The sequence below is a fragment of the Octopus bimaculoides genome, chromosome 9, assembly GCF_046866305.1.
Source record: "Octopus bimaculoides isolate indiv1 chromosome 9, ASM4686630v1, whole genome shotgun sequence".
In the NCBI taxonomy this organism is placed as follows: Eukaryota; Metazoa; Mollusca; class Cephalopoda; order Octopoda; family Octopodidae; genus Octopus; species Octopus bimaculoides.
Window position 1 is genome coordinate 35723622 of NC_142936.1, and position 21760 is coordinate 35745381.

Consider the following 21760-nt stretch of genomic DNA (forward strand, 5'->3'; position numbering starts at 1 on the left):
AAAATCCAGCAGACTCATTCTTTTCCCTGGTTTTAGACATTGGACTGTGGTCAAGTTGGGATAATGTCTTCAAGTGCATTGTCTATTATATTCATGCTAATACTTGTAGTCTGGTGCATTGCCTTTTATCTTTTTGAGACCTATGACCTTAGGCATAATTTGAGTTTATAATGTAAAGAGATATTCAGGTGCAGGAGTGGCTGTGTGGTAAGTAGCTTGCTTACGAACCACATGGTTCTGGGTTCAGTCCTACTGCGTAGCACCTTGGGCAAGTGTCTTCTACTATAGCCTCGGGCCGATAAAGCCTTGTGAGTGGATTTGGTAGACGGAAACTGAAAGAAGCCCGACATATATATGTATATATATATGTATATATGTGTGTGTGTTTGTGTTTGTCCCTCCAACATCGCTTCACAACCAATGCTGGTGTGTTTATGTCCCCGTAACTTAGCGGTTCAGCAAAAGAGACCAATAGAATAAGGACTAGGCTTACAAAGAATAAGTCCTGGGGTCGATTTGCTCGACTAAAGGCGGTGCTCCAGCATAGTCGCAGTCAAATGACTGAAACAAGTAAAAGAGAGAGTGAAGAGTATACCACAAATTATTCTGTTTAATGCTCAACCAATTGTGTTAACTACCAAATTATGGGATCCCTTTATTCTAAGGAGTTAATTTTCTTTGTTGCTTTCAATATTAATGCCTATAAGAAAAGCATATCACAAAATTTCATTTTCCTTCCTCTTATCAATAGGTTTGATCTCCCCTCACCATCAGCTCTCTTATATGTGGATATATATATGGCTGACAGGATTCAGAATGGGAACTGTTATTGCTAAAACAAAGACTAACTCACTTATTCACTAAGCCACTAACACATATACATAGGGTTAATAGTCCAAAATGTTATAATTGTATTAGTAATTCACCACAGACATTTAAACAAAGCAGTTACAAATTGCTTAAAAATGTAATTTTAATATTAAATACAGATATTTAACAGACATGTTGGAACATGAACAGGACAGTAAAATTTGTTCAGAGAGAAAGAAAAGTTAACGAAAGCTTTGGATTTTCATAATATAATGGATCTTTGCCTGTTTAATAATTAAAAAAAAAAATTTGAGTGTACAAATATTTTCAAGTTTTTTAGTTTTGTCTTTGATTATTATAGTTCTTATTGATGGTACTGCATGTCTGTGTATTCTAGAGATTTATATATCAATTATTCCAGAGACACTGAAAAGGATTGTTATGACAAGCTTATGTTTAAGATATGAGCTCAGCACTACAAAGAAAAAAAAAAAAAAAAAAAAGAAAACATTTGTAAGTTACAGTGTCCCTGGTCTTAAAGAAGTGAAGATATATGGAAACTGTGTGTCTTTGCTTGGAACACAGTGTTGGAATTATGATAGGATATAAACTGTTGATTCGTCAGGATGTAAAACTGACACTCTAATGTCTTCAGTTTACCAGCAATGGCTCTGTTTAGGGATGATAGCTGCATAACTGATACTATAAATGATGACGTTACTGGATTAGTCTTTTGATACTAACAGACATGGGATTGCTCCGGGACCCATGATACAAACTTCTTTGTTTAAAGTGATTTAGATTAAAACCTTCCTTCAAAATTTCATCTAATTTATATTCCAAACACTAGCTTAATAATGACCAAGTTATTCTTCATTATTTTCAAAATTAATTGTATTTCAACAGAAATATTGTAACAAAAGGGTTAAAAGATGTTGGTGTGTTTGATCTCTGAGCTAAATAATCTCTGACATTTAGTGTTGGCTTTTTTGCAGTATAAATAAAAATGTCTCACAGAATGAGAGAGAGGTAGAAACTAATTCAAAGACTAGAATTTAATGTCCATCTATAACAATAACATCCATTTAAAAAAAAAAAAAGAAAAAAAAACAGCTTATTCTAAACTTGTCCACAGAAGAGAACCTAACTAAAAAGTTGAAATTATTTCTGAATGGTTTTAGTATTATTTGGAAATAACGATTGTCTACAGAATAATAAACAACAACAAAAGGTGCGAAACCATTAAATTATAGTTTAAATATCAGTAATTTACATTAAAATAAGCTTATTTTTTTTTGTTCTGGTTCATACAGAATACACATACATACACACACTTTCTCATGTAAAGTTTCTTCTTATAACAAAATTATTTGAAATTTTCTTCTCATTTTCCTTCAACCATTTTGTCACGGACAATTACTGATTCATCAAACTTGATCATGAAAGTGGTTCCTTTGTGCCAATGGACAGTCACTTTGGCAGGCTGAAAATCAAAGATAAAAATAACCAACTTTGAAAATTTGAAAAGGTGGAATTCTACAAATATATTATCATCATCATCACCAGGTATGACGGTGTGGTTAGGGTTTGCTTTGAAATCACCTGGATTCAGGTTCCATTTCACTGCATAGGGCTTTGGACAAGTGTCTTCCACTATAACTTTGGGTTGACTAATACCTTGCTAATGAAATTTTGTAGACAGTAAGCTTACAGAAGTATGTGTGTTTCTGCATGTTTTCACACTGACATCATTCAATCAATGATGTGTTGTTTACATGCCCCATAAACATGTGTATATATATGTGTATGTGTGTATATATACATGTATGTATATTGAGACCATTGGCAATATGCTGTGCTTGGGAAGATTCATCAAGCCAAATGAAATTGAAGTTGTGGCCAATGCCGGTTCACATAACTGGCACCTGTGCTAGTGGCACGTAAAAAGCACTACACTCTTGGAGAGGTTGGTGTTAGGAAGAGCATCCAGCCATAGATACCATGCTAAATCAGACTGGAACTTGGTGCAGCTCTTCAGTTTACCAGTTTCAGTCAAACTGCCTAACCCATGCCAGCATGGAAAGCTGATGCTAAATGAAGATTTTATATATATATATATATATATATAATGTGTGTGTCTCTTTGTCTTGACAGTGTGCAATAGCTGTAAATGAATGTCATACAAGCAATGTCATTCATTTCCAATATTTTGTAAAAACATATCTGGGCATAGGGAAATACTATCTGCCTTGGAAACAAGTGAGGGTTGTTGACAGGAAGAATATCAGGCTGTAGAACACTGCTTCAGCAAGTCTTGTCCAACCATACTGAATGGATTAGTCTTTTGATACTAACAGACATGGGATTGCTCCTGGACCCATGATACAAACTTCTTTGTTTAAAGTGATTTAGATTAAAACCTTCCTTCAAAATTTCATTTAATTCATATTCCAAACACTAGCTTAATAATGACCAAGTTATTCTTCATTATTTTCAAAATTAATTATATTTCAACAAAAATATTGTAACAAAAGATGCCAGCATAAAAGTACATGTATAAACAATAATGATGATATAATATCTCAACAGAACCAATTAAATAATGCAGCTATTATCAGGATTCTAGTCAAAAACTGAATAATAAATAACTAAGTAGCAATTTCTGCTAATTAGTTTTTTTCTGTTTATTGTATTTAAACTGTAGATTAATATTTTTTCAGGCAACCTTTTTGTTGCTAAACTTCTACTATCTTATAGAGAGAGAAATTCACAGCTAAACAAATGCACATTAAATATAGTGTGTATTTGTTTAGCATATGTGTTCAGGAATATTTGGAAACAAAATCTGTTAATTTATAAAAATGCTAAGCCAGATAAATCAAATAGTACTCACAAAATTTGCTCCATTTAGTATTGCTTCCAAAATTCCAGCTGTAAATGCTGCACAGTTCAAACTACCTGATGTCAGTGAAAACAAGAAGACAATTTTGTGGATTAAATAAATGTGTGTAATATAGCCATTTACTGTACTGTATGTTGTAAACCTATATTTTCTTATTAATTCTTTTCTATAATAATAGCAGATAAAAATATAGAAATCCTCTTTTGAATTCAGTATGAAAGTGTGGTGCAGTGTTGAATGACGTTGATGGATGGATGCTGCCTGTCTTAATTGTTGGATAGCCATAATCAATGGATTAGACGGCAAGCAGAACAAAGTTTGAATAAAAGCCTTCTTTTGATTAGGCTAAACAACGATTTTATTCAAACTTTGTTCTACTTGCCATCTAATCCATTGATCATGGCTGTCCAATGATTAAGACATGTTTTATATTAGGTAAAGACAGTATCCATCCATCAACATCATTTGACACTGTGCTGCACTTTCATGCTCAATTCAAAATAAGATTATATTTTATGTGCTACTTACTATTATAGAAACAAATTAATAAGAGAATATTATAGTTTATAACACTAATCACATGACTTTTGACACCAACTTGCCTTTATGAATCAAACTTTTTGATTCAAGAAAAGCTTCCATCAAAATTTCATATTAGTTTATATTCCAAATGCTAGCTTAATAACGACAAAGTTATTTTAATAAATTCTTTATTATTTTCAAAATTGAAACAAAGGCAGTGTATTTCATAAGAAATATGTTAACAAAACAGCTAAAGTCATCTTATTCTGCTTGTCATTACATTACTTAGCCTATCAGTAACACTTTCACATGATTAGTTAAAGGGAGTAATGTGTGTGTGAGAGAAGAGTCAATAAGAATGATGGAAGAGAGAGAAGTGATGGTTAGAAATAAAAAAGGGTAACACTAATGGAGATTGAATATAGGAAGATCTGATGCCATTCCTGCCACTCAGGTGATATGCCAAGGAAAAGGTAGCGTGATAAAGAATGATGGTAGAGGATTGGATACTGATTTGATACCATCCCTCACTACTGTTTGATGGGTGAAAGTTGATAAAAGGTAAGAGAAGGGGAAGGTTGAACACAGACAAAACCAAGATGCCAACTGCCATCATCACTTTAACGTCTGTTCTGTCATACTTTGATGGTGGGTGGATCTTTAGTGGCAAAAATTACCAGTCTTTGCGGACAGTAGTCATCACTTTCATGAGATTCAGTTATTTTTTCAGCTAATTTGTACACTATCATTCATGCACAATTACATTGCACATCCAATGGAACATGCAAGCTTTATTTCTTTCTTTTCTTTGCAAGTGCTTTGCATTCAGAGCCCATGTCTTACTACCCTGTAGCATTGCAGTTCACACACAAGAATCATAAAATCTGCTTTTCACTCTGAGAGCAAAACTCTTTGTTATCAGCAGAGGTAATAGCTTCTAGAATTTTCTTTCCCTTTTTTACTCGGGTTACTATACTTTCACAACACCCACCTCCACTGCTAATTAGGTCAGTTATGTAACAAAAGCTATCAACTACATGTAAGGAACCTTTTGGGTATTTGTAAACATATATTTCACAAGTACTCTTACTGGAGACATGTAAGAAGTCTACCTTCACAGCTTGCCTGTAATCCTACAACACCTCTTGTACAGCCCTAGCTTGCACTAGGTACACTGTATATGATTTCAACTGCTTTTTTTCATTTTACCCTTGATGTAATAGGATTCTGTTTATATTTTCTCATCATTCAACATCCGTTTTCCATGCAAGCATGAGTCAGATGGTTTGACAATCAAAGAACTGTTCAGGCTCCAATTTGTCTGTTTTGGCATGGTTTCTATGACTAGATGCATTTCCTAATGCCAACCACTTTATATAGTATACTGGGTGCTATTTACGTGGTACTGGCATGGGTGTTTTATATGTGGAACCAGCATGGGTGCTTTATATATGGCACAAGCTTGGGTGCTTTATATGTGGCACTGGCATGGGAGGTTTTTAAGTGGCTCTGAACAAGTAGCTTTTTATGTGGCACTGGCATGGGTGCAACTTATATGGCACTGGCACGGGTACTTAAAACTTTAGTCTTTGCTAAGTATACATTCAAACACCATGGTTCTAGATTTTTACATCCATGTTTGGATTTTTTTCATTAATTCTATTATAGATTCAGGTATAAGAACTAGGTCATTAGCATACACAAGTTCCCATGGACAGCTGTTGTCTGTTATTGTTTGGTGGACAGGAAAGGGCTTAGAACTAAGCCCATATGAACATCAACCTGTTTGGTAAATTCTTTGATGAACTTATTGCTAACCCTCACTTTGCTGGTTGCTTATCCACATGTAGCTTGCATAACCATACAAGTTATTCATCTACTCCTAAGTTTCTTAGCCACCACCAGTTAACAGGCATAGTACCCTATCAAAAAGCCTTCTATATACTGATGAATGTGAGGTAGAGTGGCTTATTTCTAATTAAGTACTTCTGCATTTGTTTCACCAGGAAGAGGACACTGATAATACCTCTTTCTGACAAAAAACTGAACTGTATCTCATTTATGCTGTCTTCTTACTCAATTGTGTGTGTGTGTGTGTGTGAGGGAGAGGGAGAGAGAGATTTAAGACAAAACAAATTCTTACCTTTATCCTTAGGAACTGAAATAAACCTGTTAACCAAAGGTTCTTTTTCAATGATATAATCTGTTCAAAAAAGTTAAAGACAAACAACTGGGTAGGGTCCTAATTCACAGGAAAGGTCAACAACACAGATATAATTAATTTATATGATGAAAATATTAAGAGTAAAATGAACAAGAACAGAATATGCTAGAGTGTGTGTGTGTATATATATGTATGTATTTCGGGTTACACTAAGAACCGGTTAATGGTACAATTTTTGACTCAAGTCAAATATAACAAACTACTCCAAATCATTGTTAGAGTATCCACATAAGTGGAATCAAGACTGGCATTGAGTCATATAAGTTGCAATAATGAAGTGAAACCAAATAGTGATATTTAGATATCACTTAATATGTATGTTTCAGGTTTATGTAATATATATAATTGGAAATGCATCCATTATGTAAACCTTCCACAGTTAAAACAAGGATTGCATAATGGATGCAATTCCTTATTATATATTATGTAAACCTGAAATGTATGTATTAACTGATTTCAAAATATTATTTGGTTTGATTTCAGTATTACAACTTAAAGTGTGTGTGTGTGTGTGTGTATATATACATATATATATATATGATGGATTCTCTCGTCATAAATGACAAATGAGGGTTCAGTAAAACAAAGTGTTAATCATTTTCTATGGACACGAATGTGTCTCTTGAGGCCTGCTGGTGCCTTGCAAACCTTTTGGCAAATGGACCAAGTTCAGGATTCAATTTACTTGAATGCTTGTGGATCATTTACTATGTGTTTTCATGAGTGGACAGCAAGGCCTTATATATATATATATATATATATATATATATATATATATAGATGAAAACTTGCTTCCAAAACCTGTGGGAACAAACTATTTACTATATATAACCTATTCTGTTATAAAAGAGTTGAAGCTATAAAAAAAAGATCAATAACATTACAAACATATAATGATTCATAATTAGAGAGAGAGAGAGAGAGAGTGTGTTAACTATAAATTCCTGTGGTGCAAAATATTTTTCAAGCTGTGGAAATGGGATAGTAAAAATGTGTAAGAGAGAGAAAAAGAGATTCAAATGAAATTTAATGGCATGCGCATACATACACATTTTATTAGGAACAATGAAACTCATTAGAAAAAAAATGAAATTAATACAAGGAGTGGAACTAGGTGTTATGTGTTGAACAATGAAGCTGAAGCTAATGAGGAAAGAATGAGATATGTTAACCAAGAAAGAAGGCAAAATACGAATGATGATTATAGGCAAGAATATTTTTCACAAGTCAGTGTGAGAAGCCAAGCTAGAAGAGAAAATACAACCAATGAGAATAGACAAGACTTCCTAGAAATTAACCAAAAGATTATGAAGGAAATGACAAGATATTATTATCAAGTGGAAGGTCTATGGCTGACACTGTACCATAAAATTGGCTGTGGAATTTTCACCAGTACTGCTAGTAATATGACGGACTCTCTCGTTGAAAATAACATATAAGTGTTCAGCTTTTGCTGAATGACTTGCACAAATGATTTTTTTATAGTGATCAAATGTATGTGATGTACATTAGCTCACTCCCTCCATCAAATTGATGTTGTCTGAAAAGGTGCATGTTGTACCACATGCCAGGTGTTGAAGTGATCGCAAAGTAACATAAGATGAAGTGTTTTGCTGAAGGACACAATGCACCACTTGGTCTAGGAATTGAAACCATGATCTAGCGATCATGAGTGCAACACCCTAACTACTAGGCCATGCATCCTCACTTAGTAATAAAATAATAATAATAATAATAATAATAATACAATATCTCAAAAGGGGTAAAAACCTTTTATATAAGAAAAGATGAACAATGGAATTGTTTCCAAGTAAAGTAATATTTCCTCTAGACTGGACATGTTTCACAGAAGATTAGAAATAAATGATTTGACTTGTACAGGGTAGGGCAGAGAGGATGGACGTTTTTGAAATGGCTATTACTCAGCCCCAGGGGGAGGGACATATGTCCGACAGGTACCGTTCGGTCTATGGCGTCTTAGCATTTCTTTTTCTTTGCAGGTGAAGCCATGGTATTGTGGACGATAGAGCAGTGTATGTTTGCCTATGATAGTTACAGGAAAAATAACAAATCTGCCACAGCAGTTCAGCATCACTTCAACATTCACTGAAATCAGGCTGTTCCCACCAGTTACACAATCTTACATTGGGTGAATGCACTTCATACACAAGGTACACTAATGAATAGGAAATGGGTGGGGGTGCCATGAACGGTATGAACACCTGAAAATGTAGAATGTGGCAGACAAAATTTGATATGAAGTCCAAATCACTCTGCTCAGAGGCATTCCACTGAACTTGACATTGGTAATCGATTATTAAGGCGTATTTTGCATGAAGACCTGCATTTCCACCCATCAAATTGGTCATTGGGCAACAGTTGAAACCATGGGACTATGCACAGTGGCTTAATTTCTCACGTCAGATAGAAGCAATTTTTGAGGCAAATGACAACCTCATTTTCATCTCAATGGCATGTTGGATCAACAGAACTGTCGTTATTGGGCTCTTGAAAATCCGAGAGAACTGCACAAAAGCCCAAAAGTGACAATCTGTGTGCTGTTGGAAAAGCTGCCGTCATTAGTCCTTACTATTTTGAAGACAATAATGGAAATGCTGCTACTGTGAACCCTGAGCATTACATTAAGATGATAAACAACTTCTTTGTACTTGAATTATGACGAAAACGTATGCCTATTTGACATGTGTGGTTTCAGCAGGATGGGGCAATGGCCCACGCAGCCAGAGCATCAATGGACGTTCTTCGCCCTCTCTTCGGTGACTGCCTCATTTCCAGTTTTGCTGATGTTCCTTGGTCCCCTTGGTCTCCTGGTTTGTCCATGTGTGATTATTTCTTGTGGGGAAACCTCAAGGCACATATGTATGAGCATAAGGCCTGTACATTGGATGATTTGAAGGAAGCTATTCGAGTAGAAGTCGCCCAAATTAACAATGCTAGAGAGAGTGGAAGCCAACTTCCAAGAACGCCTTCAGAAATGCATCAATGAAAATGGACATCACATGATGGATGTTGTTTTCCACACTTGATTTTGACAAATGCTAATTCAATACGAACACATTGATGTCAATAAAATTTGTTTGCAGCTAAAATTAAGGATTTTGTGAATTTTTCAAAAACGCCCATCCTCTCTGTCCCACCCAGTATGACAGTGATGTTCACTTACAACCATCACATGATATCAAGACAAAGAAATATAAAAACACACACACAAACGTAAAAATTAAAAAAAAAATAACCTAAGAGAAATAACTCACACTGGCCAGTGGTATGTATATGACCAACATAAACAAGTACAGATATATCAAATACCATACAATATAGATTCTTGATTATTAAAATTATCTTTGCCTCGAGAGGATGTGTAACATTTACCAAATGGCAATTAAGACAGCTCCATATAAGAAGGGGAGATAATCTCAAGAATCCTTCAAAGTTGACATGCCATTAAGGAAATAGGTAGGCTTATTGTCTGGATATAAGAGGACAGTTGCCGACTGTCTTACGCACGCACACACACGAGCTTCTTGCAAATTCTGTCTATCACATCTACTCACATTGTTTTGACTGGACTTAAAAGTCACTTAACCAAGGAGCCACACAAATTTCTAATATCTGTGTCTGTAATATAATATATTAGTGCAGTATGTATTAGTAATCTTCCTCATCTATAAACCCATCTAAACAACTATAAAATGAACATACAGAACAACTGATACCACTTCTTAGTGGTTGTTGTGAGAGTTCAAACATACAGCGAAAAGTAAATTGAAAAGGATACATGTACGTTCATCATCATTTGCATGTTCTAGCTTATCAGCTTCTTTCCCAAATAATGTCTGAAAGAAAAATTAAGGAAAAACAGTGAATGGAAATATTTATTTCTCTTTACTTGTAATTTTTCTTTTTTGAATCGTTTTTTTGTACCCAATTTTCGAGGTGTGGCTAAGAAGCTTGCTTCCCAAGCAAAAAAGAGTGGAGGGCCATGGTTGGAATAGTTTTGACCATAGGCTTGCTCAATCAGAGCTAACCTGGGACTAAACAATTTATTTTATCCCCTGGAGAGGTGAAAAGCAGAGTCAACTTGTACAAGATTTGAACTCAACTGCAATGTTACTAAATGTGTTGCTTTACTCTCATGGTTATCTTTATCAAACTTAATTTTTAGACTTTTAATAACTCAATTAAGAATCAACTTTGGTTTCCCAATACCTTAATATTAGGGATCTCCTGGACTACTATTAATAAAGTTGACTCCTAAAATATCTTCATCATTCCATAATAAGATAAAATAGATGCAGTGAGTATTAGCTACTCATGAAGTCACTAATGAGTTAGGCTATAGGTCAAGTAAAGTATTGATCAAATCACATCATTTTGTATCTTTAGGACAGCACTAGTCAATGTGTTCCTTCCTTTTTCCAAGTCAGTTATGTGTTAGTCTACCAACAGTGTGTCTACCAACATATGCAGCATAGCAAAAGCCATATATAGTCAAGACAATATGTTACCAAAGAAAGAAATGTTAGATTGGTAAATTGTAACTTGTTCTTGCACTATATATGTCTAAGACTAGTCTACTTAGCTTTATGGAGGTACCATGGCTCACTGCTACAAACAACAACATTAATGTAAAACTGATGTTACATTAGCTCTCGGAAGACTCAGTTCATGATAGAAGTTGGCCACTTCAAAATACAACAACTTGTATTCCTTCCTTACTTATTAAAAGAAAAATTTCCATTTGTTCTTCAAATAGAGAATGTTATAGTTTTAGTTTCTTAACAATAAAGGTGAGAAATTTGTGAAGAGTCTTCCACCACCATTGTCATCATCATTGTTTAACGTCCACTTTCCATGCTAGCATGGGTTGGACGATTTGACAGAGGACTGGTGAACCAGATGGCTACACCAGGCTCCAATCTGATTTGGCAGAGCTTCTACAGCTGGATGCCCTTCCTAACGCCAACCACTCTGAGAGTGTAGTGGGTGCTTTTACGTGCCACTGGCATGAAGGCCAGTCCAGAGGTACAGGCAACGGCCACGCTCAAAATGGTGTATCTTATGTGCCACCTGCACAGGAGCCAGTCCAGCGGCACTGGCAATCATTTTAAATTCTGTTTTACCATGCTTGCATGGGACAAACAAGATTACATTGAGGCAGAGTTTTCAACTGTCTATCCTGACACTAATCTTCACCTGCTTCCTAGTAAGGTAATACTCCCCAACTCTGTTTTCTATGAATTGTACTGACTTACTTTCCAAAGGTTAGATTTCACAAACAGTAGCATATTGAGGAGTTTGATTTCTCTCTTGTAGCCTTTTTCACGAAGGTAAAGAAGATCAAGGATATGGGAACCAATATGGTAGCCAAACTCTGACAATCTGAAGAAGGGAACAGAAAAAAAATATAGGTTGATCAAATAAGTAAATCATACATTATTTTTAACACACTGATCATAAAAAAAAATACGAGTTGATAAGGTAATGTCTGGAACTTTGCACAGAATGAATACTAGGAGAGACTTTATGCATAAAGCACTAGTTTTCAGTTTTCTTATCAATGATGAAACACACACATACACACAGAGGTCTATATACACACATGAAGGTCTTCAGCACAGTTTGGTCTAATAAATTCTACTCACAATTTTGGTCAAGGCTATGCCAGAAGAAGCATTTGTCTTGAAGTAGGATCAAACACAAAACCAGGTAATTGCAAAGTGAACTTCTTAACTGCACAGCAGCCATACCTGAGCTCATGGATGTGAAATAGATATATCCTTCTGGATAAAAAGTTAATCTATCACAAGTAACAATTTTGGAAGATCTGCTTTTTATACTTAATAGTAAAATGAAGTGATTAGTGTAATTGAACAGTATCTGTCATATGCATAGTTGTTTCAAGTTTTGGCACAAGGCCAGCAATTTTAAGGGGAGGAGTAGGGTTAAGTCGATTACATCAAGCCCAATACTTGAATGGTAATTTATTCTATTGACCCTGCAAGGATGAAAAGAAAAGTTGGGCCAGAAGAAATGCTTTTGTCCAAAGCATTAGCAATTCTGCCAGTCTGTTACCTTTGTCACATACATAATGAAACAAGAAATTGATTTAATCTCAAACCTACAGCCAAGGTCAAGTAATTTTTATTGACTCAGATATTCCATTTCTGACTGCTTTATTGTTGCACATACCTCTGCACTGATAGGTAAGTGAAGCAAGAAAGGTGCACTACTTTATCCCAAGTTACACTATCTGAGAACCATACAAACTTAAACGCTTCATTCAAATGGACAGTAACAACAAGGATTAGTCAATAGAATGAGTGATATACTTACTTATTCTGAAGCTCTGGTACTGTATAAACACGATTCTGACAATACTGGACAATCTCAGAGAAGAGCAAAGCAAAACTTGCAATGTTCACCTGGAAAAGATTAAAAATCATGCTAAGTTTTTGTTTGAAGATGACAGACCAACAGGAATATTTAGCATATAAATATTGTCATATTTTATATCAGGGTGACTGATGGGACCATTAGTTATTGGGTTCTTATAATAAGAGTTATAAGGGAGTGCCTGTAACACAATGTAGAACAAGAGATTCATTTGAGGGGCACAGGCTTTTATGTTTACATGACAATCTTTATATCATGCATTCACATACATATATGTATGTGTGTATGAGTGAGTATATATAAATATATATATATGAAGACATGGGATAAAGTAGTGAGAGCTGATCTCAGGATGCTGTGCCTCAAAGGAGGTGATGACAATGGACTGAGATATTTGGCAATATTAGGCTCTTGAGAAGACCCGCTTACCTCAGTGAAGTTGAGTTCTGCAAGTGCTGTGTATTATGCCCTCTTCACACACAGGTTACATTAATTCACCTTCTCACCTTGAAATAAACTACATCTTTATACACTATGCATGTCACTCCCCACCCTGCTCCTGCAGTCCAACACCACTTTGTAATCTCTCTCCTTTTCCCAACCCTGTCACCTGTACTATTGCTATCCTGTCACTTCCCTTATGCTTGTGCTTGCATTCCCCTTCTCCTCTTGTCTCACTCACCCTCATTTTGCACTGGTGAACTCCCTGCTCACTCATTCTGACCAATTCTCTGTACCATTTCACTTACATTCACTGCTTTGTACTTTGAGGGTATGCCCTGGCAATGTGCACCACCATTTTCTTTCTCTGTCTCTAATTGCGGTAGCCATGTAACTCCTCTACAGCAAGACACCTGTTTCTGTCCTTGTATCATAGTTTGACCTCTCATCCCTTGGCACAAAGCCACCTCCATCAATACCATTCCCACACTCAATTGAGAAGTATTTGTCTGGCAAGTTACTTGGTGACCTCACTGGTGCTGGCACCATGCAGAAAGTACCCAGTACATTCTGTTAAGTGGCTTTAGGAAAGGCATCCAACTGTGGAAATCATGCCAAAGCTGACAGTAGAGCTTGGAGCAGTCCTCTGTATACCAGCTCCTGTCAAACCATCCAACCCATGCCAGCAAGGAAAACAGATATTAAATGATGATGATGATGAGTGAATTTGGTAGGTGGAAATTCTGTCACGTATATATATTTATGTGTGTGAAAGCAGCCATGCTTCATTTGATAGACAAGAGGGGATATATACATATTATTCACACATGGTACTTGTCTTTCTATTATTCGCCTCCCCTTGTCGTATCCTTATTCTAGCTTTGCACTGCCCGTTACCCATTTTGCACAGTCTTCTCATCCTGAACTTTTGCTGTCTCTGGAATTTCCCCCCATCTTGGGTCATTCCTGCACATTTTGATCTGCAACAGTTTCAATGCAACTTTAATAACAGCAAATTACTGGTCTCAGAGGGCTTGCATTTTTAATACACACTGTCCCTTTCTCCAGACACAGCAAGTATTATTATGAAAAGCAAAGTTGACAGAGTACAGGGGATTGGAACAAATATTGCAAGTACTCCGATGCCCAAATGATTTTGTTAATTAGCTACTATAATTAAAACCCAATATTTATGATGTGGACATTACAACAAATTAATAGTAAAGATGAGTTCTTTAAATATATCAACTTAGCATTGTCAACGTCTGTTGTACGTAAAGAAATCAAGAAGTCTTAAAGACACTGATTCTTTGATGGTGCATTACAAGTAGAATCTAGATGTGTCACTGGTTTTTAAAAGTGGAATTTAAGACTTGAGAAAAATTTAAACTAATGCTTCAGTGTCTTGAACTACGTATTTATTTTTTTGTTACAGGCAAGTATTACTAATAAAACAACATTAGCAACTTGATGGTTCTAATAAAAGCAAATGTAAGTTTGTATACCCAACGCCCATATATATATAAAATGTTACTATCATTTTCTCTGTGCCACGAAGTAAAAGTTTGAAAACCATTACTTTAACAGAATTCTAACAACGACTGAGTGCCAACATGCTGATTCTTAGGCATTAAAGTTTCAGATTTAGAAGAGAAGTGATGGGATGGAAATCAATCACGTTCATGCTCTCCTCAAGCGCATTGACAATGTAAATAAGTGAAATGGCAAAATACTGAAATCAAGTTCTAAAACTATTAATAAATATTTTGATTAAAGACAGGGCTCCAGATTATAGCCAGGAAAGTCCATATTCTTTAAAAAACATTAATATCGAGGAGAAATGACTGTAATCAGACATGTAAGTTGGTTTATAGACCAATATAACTAAGGTCTGGGAAGCAAATAAGAGACATAAAAATAACGCCCATTTTTTAAAACACCAGGCAAAATAAAATGCTATACCTATCTAAAAGCTCATTAATTAGATTTTCTATCTAAAATACCCGACATGTATTGTAAGTATATATATATAATTAAGATTCGATTAATAAAAAAATTATTTGAAATTGAAAAGACAAGAAACTAGCAGTTTTCCTTTCGACAATTTCTACGCTGACGTTTAATCAGCATACGGTACATTAATTGATTACACATACATAAAGAACATATAAAGTAAAATAGATACAACACATAAGTTAATTGATATTTTCTACTTACTTCGGGCTTTCCTTTGCCCAGTGGTTTTTCGAGATTGGAAATTCTCTGCTTTCCACCCGACATGTTGACGGAAACACGGTGTAAACAGAGAATATGGTCCTACAGAAAAATTACTCTAGTTTACAATGTCTTCCGTCAGTGATTTTTTCTCTCGTAGCACTGATTGTTTTTTCCATTGTTTCTCAAACACATATCTGTTGATAAAAATGTTTTCTTTATTTTACTTATTCTAATATTTATTGAGGGTTTATATTTGAATCGAATGCCCCTACTATACATTATGGTAGGGATATCCACACAACTGTGTCTCACCAAGTTTGTTTCCTCATAACTTTTAGAAAAAAATAATATTTTTCAATGAAATTTTCTACAAATACGCTTCAATTGCTGTAGATTCTGATTATATCAGAATTTGTAGTAAACAAATTTTTCCGAGAGTGGGAAGAGGAGTTTCGGAAAATTCACCTGAGTCGGCTTTGTAACCTCGTAGCTTTCAGAAGAATAGGTGTTTTTTTTGATGAAATTTTTTTACAAATGCCTTATGTATGTATGCGAGTTCACCATTTTTTAAAATATATATATATATATAAAATTCCGATATAATCGTAATCTACACCATTTGAAAGGTATTTGTAGTAAATTTCATTAAAAAATACCCATTTTTCTGAAAGTTATGAGAAAAGAAAGCAGACTCGAGTGAATTTTCCGAAACTCTGCTCCCATACTCAGAATTTTTTTTTTTTTACAATAAATTCTGAAGATGCTCTTCAGATGTATTTCACGCGTTTTGACACTTCTAATCTCATTTTAAAATGATGTCTATAATTGGATGTAAAAGACCGTATTTTTCTTTCACTGACTATAAAATTTGTAACCTATATAGAGAAGAAAACTAAAATGAAATATTTCCAAATATCCAATCTCTTGTTCCTACCCTCAGCTCTATGAATTCAACCTCCAAATGTATCGTTACTCAAGAAACTATTAAAACAAATATTCATGACAAGATTTGGGAGACACATTACAATCAATTTTCAGAAGAATAACATTGATTCCAAACTCCCAATATAACTTCTTAATTGAATAAATTAATTTTACAAAATTGATGAACTTGTAATGAGAAATACTGAATTTCCACAAATTTTACACAACCAGCTTTGATTGTTGATGGATACATTCGAAAATACAGTTCTTGATACATTTTAAAAAACGTCGGCAAGGTAACACCTGGAAGGCCTTTGATCGGGATTGACCTGGGGCTAAACAACTTCACTCTATAGCAAATAATTTCACCACAAAGTCACTCTGCATTGTATCTTGCTTCAGCAGAATTTAGGACCCGATATTACTTTTATATCTTCGGCTCTCCCTAAAGTTTCGAATTACAAGTAGGGTACGAATCGGCTCGAATGACATAATAAGAAGGATGACACCAGAAGTTTTCAAATATAAAAGAAAATGGTATATAAAATGTGAACGTTATTCTTTAATATACCTCATGTAACAATAAGGTCAAAAACTAAAATCAACATAATTTTGATGTAATTCTTAAAAGATTTTTTTCATTTCGAATTCTTTCGTTTTCTTACCAATGTTCACTTCACCCACATAAAACTATGCTAATGTAAACATATTTAGGCTTCTTATTTATGTTTCTGATATCGCTGTTCGGTGATATACGGGAATATATGCGATTTACGAGTAACATTAGTAGGTACAAATTTACTGGATAATCTGGTACCTGAAGAGATCCACCTTAAACAGTATTATATGATCCCGGGCAAGCAATTCACTAGGAATCCTATACAGATAACCAATCCCGGTATGCTTATGTCTTACAACACCAGTCCACATGGGAAGGGATATCACCAACCACAGTGACGCCACTTACCTTTTATCTCTCACAGCTGAAGGACTCTGGCAAAAACACCCAAGGGCTAGTTGACAGTGTTAATCCAGGCGACAGATTAAGAGCAACTTGTTGCTCTACCGATTCTGTCAGCCTTTACCTGTTGTAACTTCAGAAATGACAATTTTCCATATTGGTATGGTATCCCAGAATTTCAAGGAGAGAAGAAGATGTGACTCTTCAAAGCATTGGTTACTAAATGGTTTTATTAGATGCAATGCCAAAGTTATAAAGTTAATTGGTATTAATTTTATTGATCACTTAGAGATGAAAATGCTAAGGCAATCCTGGTTGGATTTGGATTTAGAACCAGAAAGAATGAAGCTAATTTGTGTAATGTATTTAAACCACTGTTCAGTCCCATCGCCTTTTAAACAAGTGCTTCAGTAACCCAACAGATAGTTCAAACTCGGATTCAAAAGGAACAACTATAGTTATCTCCCTTGGACTCTACAGCAACTTAAACCTGGTTTATTGGTTAATTCGTCGAAATGAGCATCAATAATAATAAAATAACCTTATTTCATTGATTCTGGTAAAGGGAATACGCGAGAAGAAAATTCAGAAAATGTATTTGGGCAGACATATCAAGAAATGAACTGAAATGCCAAAATGGAAATCCGGAGAAGACAATAGAGATAACTGGTAAGCAGCTTGAAGTTCACTTAATTTTTTACCAACTTTTTGTAAACAGTAAGAGAAAAATATGTAAATAAGAATTGAAATACTTTATTGAAGGCGAATTTTAATTGTATGAAAAAAAATGACCTCAATGGATCTGAAAAACCCCCCCAAAAACAACAAAAAAAAAAAAACAGACGGCGAAAATAATTTTCGAGTGGCAACAATCAATATGATAAAAAGACCTCTGAATATTTCAGAAGTAAATCTGTTATCCATAAAATATTTATTCATTATCAGAGCCAAGTTCTTTGAAAAAAAAACAAAAACAAAACGAAACGAAACGAAACAAAACAAAACAAAACAAAACAAAACAAAACAAAACAAAACAAAACAAAACAAAACAAAACAAAACAAAACAAAACAAAACAAAACAAAACAAAACAAAACAAAACAAAACAAAACAAAACAAAACAAAACAAAACAAAACAAAACAAAACAAAACAAAACAAAACAAAACAAAACAAAACAAAACAAAACAAAACAAAACAAAACAAAACAAAACAAAACAAAACAAAACAAAACAAAACAAAACAAAACAAAACAAAACAAAACAAAACAAAACAAAACAAAACAAAACAAAACAAAACAAAACAAAACAAAACAAAACAAAACAAAACAAAACAAAACAAAACAAAACAAAACAAAACAAAACAAAACAAAACAAAACAAAACAAAACAAAACAAAACAAAACAAAACAAAACAAAACAAAACAAAACAAAACAAAACAAAACAAAACAAAACAAAACAAAACAAAACAAAACAAAACAAAACAAAACAAAACAAAACAAAACAAAACAAAACAAAACAAAACAAAACAAAACAAAACAAAACAAAACAAAACAAAACAAAACACAGAAAAACAAACAAACAAAAAAACATGAGATAAGCTGCCTAATTAGGCCATGTTATCCAAATAGTGAGTGTTGGGACTGGAACACCTCAATACAGGATACTTCATTGGTGGTAGATTGGTAGATCTATCCCGTCATGCTCTCCATAGTTGGAGTTAACTCTACGGCATGGATACGATTACTAAGGTTTGTTGAGATCGTAGACGAGGGAGATGCTATTAATGTTGGCTGTATTTGATAATATAGGATGCAGTTTTTGAATGGCAAACCGAGTGCTGGCAGACTGGACTAGCAAATATTTACGAAGGGATCTTCTATTTTGCTGAGTGATTCTCATAGACCAGTTTACTTTCAAGACACACTGATCGAGCTATGGAATTGTCATAAAGTCACGAACACGTCTTCTGAAAATGCACTTTGCTTGGGAAAGCTTGTGTTGTTTCATCCTAGATAATTTCTGATCAAGCTGACCTGTGACGAAACCGCTCCAACCATGAACGATTCCATCATAAGCCTGCACTAGGATTACACTACCACGACTTCACTAACTGACAGGTTCTTCCTTTCTTTAAGATGGTGAAATGTTATTTGAAGGGAATTTGGTTGATATTTGTAACTGGATGAGTGATATAGAAGCCACCCCGCTGGGAAAAATTTGTACCTCTATCAGACTTGTGTTACAGCAGCAGGCATAAGCAACCTTTTTGGAGAGTCGACCGCATGAGACATGGTTCATCATCAGGCGGGCCGGCACCACTAAAACAATTCCAGATAATTTTTCGTTAGGCGTGCCAATTAGGAAGTTTCATGGGCTGCAGTTTACACATGTCTGTGTTACAGTATTGTAGGATTGCACGTTGAAATTATAAAGCGCTTCGCTCTGGTTACAATAATTTTGGCTATGTGGAAAGGCCACAGAGGAAAGGTATACGCCCCAATTTTTCGGAACATTTTAGGTTATTGTTCATAGGAACTCCGATCCATACTCGAATGATGGTTCTTCTGGGATGCTGAATGTGACGAATGTGCAATATAGACAGGCACTAAAACTATTTGCCTCTTTGAAGATATTTCGACAGATGAGCAATGAGAGCAGAAATAGGCAAATCGGCAAAGCGGCGAAAATTGTGATGTAGAGGGCACACATAGTTGTTAAAGTACTTTTATATTGCAGTAACTACACGAGCATTGAAATATACTTGTACTTGCAGCAGCATTCACCCGGAGTAGGTTGAACCGTCTCCAACCAGCGAGTTCACCACTCGCTCACGGATACGGACCATATCCCATGGTCGGCTGCAGTCGGGGCTATAATGGATACCCACTTCCGGTTCCACTGCCAAAGACTATAGATGCAGGGGCCCGAGTCTACTTCCACATCTCTTTTTACTGTCGCCAGCCATGACTTCAGTTCTGGAGCCTGACAGAGAGTAAAGCCAAGCTACCTTAGATATCTTGCAAGTAGTGCTTGTTGTAAAGAGTTGATGCGGCAGCTGTCGTATTTTGGGGTTCGAAATGATGCCTCATGGCAGTAGTAGTCGAAGACTTCGAGTTTTCGGAAGTTTTCAGCTCTCACTGGCCAGGATTCGCACCCATAGAGAAGGATGGTCGGGATGAACGCTTGGAAAATACGCACTTTCGTGAGAATTTTGATCTCTCGTGGCGGCCAAAGGTAGTTCTGAAGGCGACAGACAAGCGCTGTTGACGCGTAGGTCAATCTCGTCCTTTCTCTGCCCGGTTGCCGTGAATGCCGATCCAAGCAAATTGAAGTGGTCGACTTCTTCGAGGACTTAACCATTGAGAACCATTGATAACGTTTCCGAGGATGGGATCCTTGCCACGAGAATTTTGGTTTTGGACATATTTATCTTCATGCCGATCTTGAGAGCTCAGTTATTAATATTGTTGATAGCAGTTTGGAGGTCAGCATAGTTGTCCCTCAGGGTCGCTATGTCGTTAGTGTGATCAAGATCGGTGAGAACAAAGTTCGGTCCCATTGTAAAATCTAGAAACTCTGTCAGAGCATGTTTCGTGATCCAGTCGATGGCATAGTTGAACAGGATTGGAAATAACGCATAACCCCGTCGAACCCCGGAACGGACATCGAAAAACGGTGATTCTTGTCCATATAACCGGACCTTTGTTCATGTTGTATGATAGTAGGCTTTCAGCAGGTTCAGAAGTTTTGGTGAAAAACCATCTGCAATCGTTACTTCCCACAACTCACCACGGTTAACTAAGTTAAATGGAACTTAGTGACCGAATCGACAGAACTTTCTTGAAACGCTGACTGAGGCAGTACTCTCCATATCCGTAGCAATCGAGTGCCAGAAAGAATTCTGGTCCTCCCAAGGAATCAGTCCTCTGAGGCGACGATAGTCGTTAGAGCCATTGTTACGAGCCTGTTTGGTTTACTCCGCCACTCTTTATGCTGACGTTTAGTGACACCAAGATGTTTCTTAGCCGCCTCCTTGACGTTGTGCTTCAACGATTGATACATCCTCTCTATTGGTACTTCTGCATATCAGGTTACTTGTGATGTCTCTGTTAAGTGCTACTGGTAACATGAAATCTAGTATAACCTGGGTAGTTCGTGACTAAACCGGTATCCCAACTAGGCTTGCCTGGTGACGAGGATTGCTAGATACGCAGCTGAATGAACCTTATGTAGGTTCAACTACAATTTAGCAATAGCACGGACCCTCAGACATTCCGGGTTAGTGTCCGGCGTGCTGGAAGATGGTTCCACTAGGATGCCGAATGTGACGAATGTGCAACATAG

General features: G+C 35.7%; 2 protein-coding genes across 2 annotated transcripts in view; one reads left to right on the forward strand and one right to left on the reverse strand.

Moving 5' to 3' along the window:
• Nucleotides 1-1136, forward strand: part of LOC106874297 (biogenesis of lysosome-related organelles complex 1 subunit 6) — a 32741-nt gene extending 31605 nt beyond the window's left edge. The window contains exon 8 of the mRNA XM_089357430.1: nt 752-1136. The gene's annotated coding sequence lies outside the window, so the exon portion shown is untranslated. The remainder of the gene's footprint in view (nt 1-751) is intronic.
• LOC106874298 (trafficking protein particle complex subunit 5) lies at nt 954-15619 on the reverse strand. The gene is made up of 7 exons (XM_014921979.3): nt 15534-15619; nt 12816-12904; nt 11735-11861; nt 10258-10315; nt 6378-6437; nt 3704-3768; nt 954-2293 (listed from the first exon to the last, which is right to left on the reverse strand). The coding sequence occupies exons 1-7, from the start codon at nt 15594-15596 to the stop codon at nt 2195-2197; spliced, it is 561 nt and encodes a 186-aa protein (XP_014777465.1). The 5' UTR covers nt 15597-15619; the 3' UTR covers nt 954-2194.
• Between the last annotated feature and the right edge of the window lie 6141 nt (nt 15620-21760).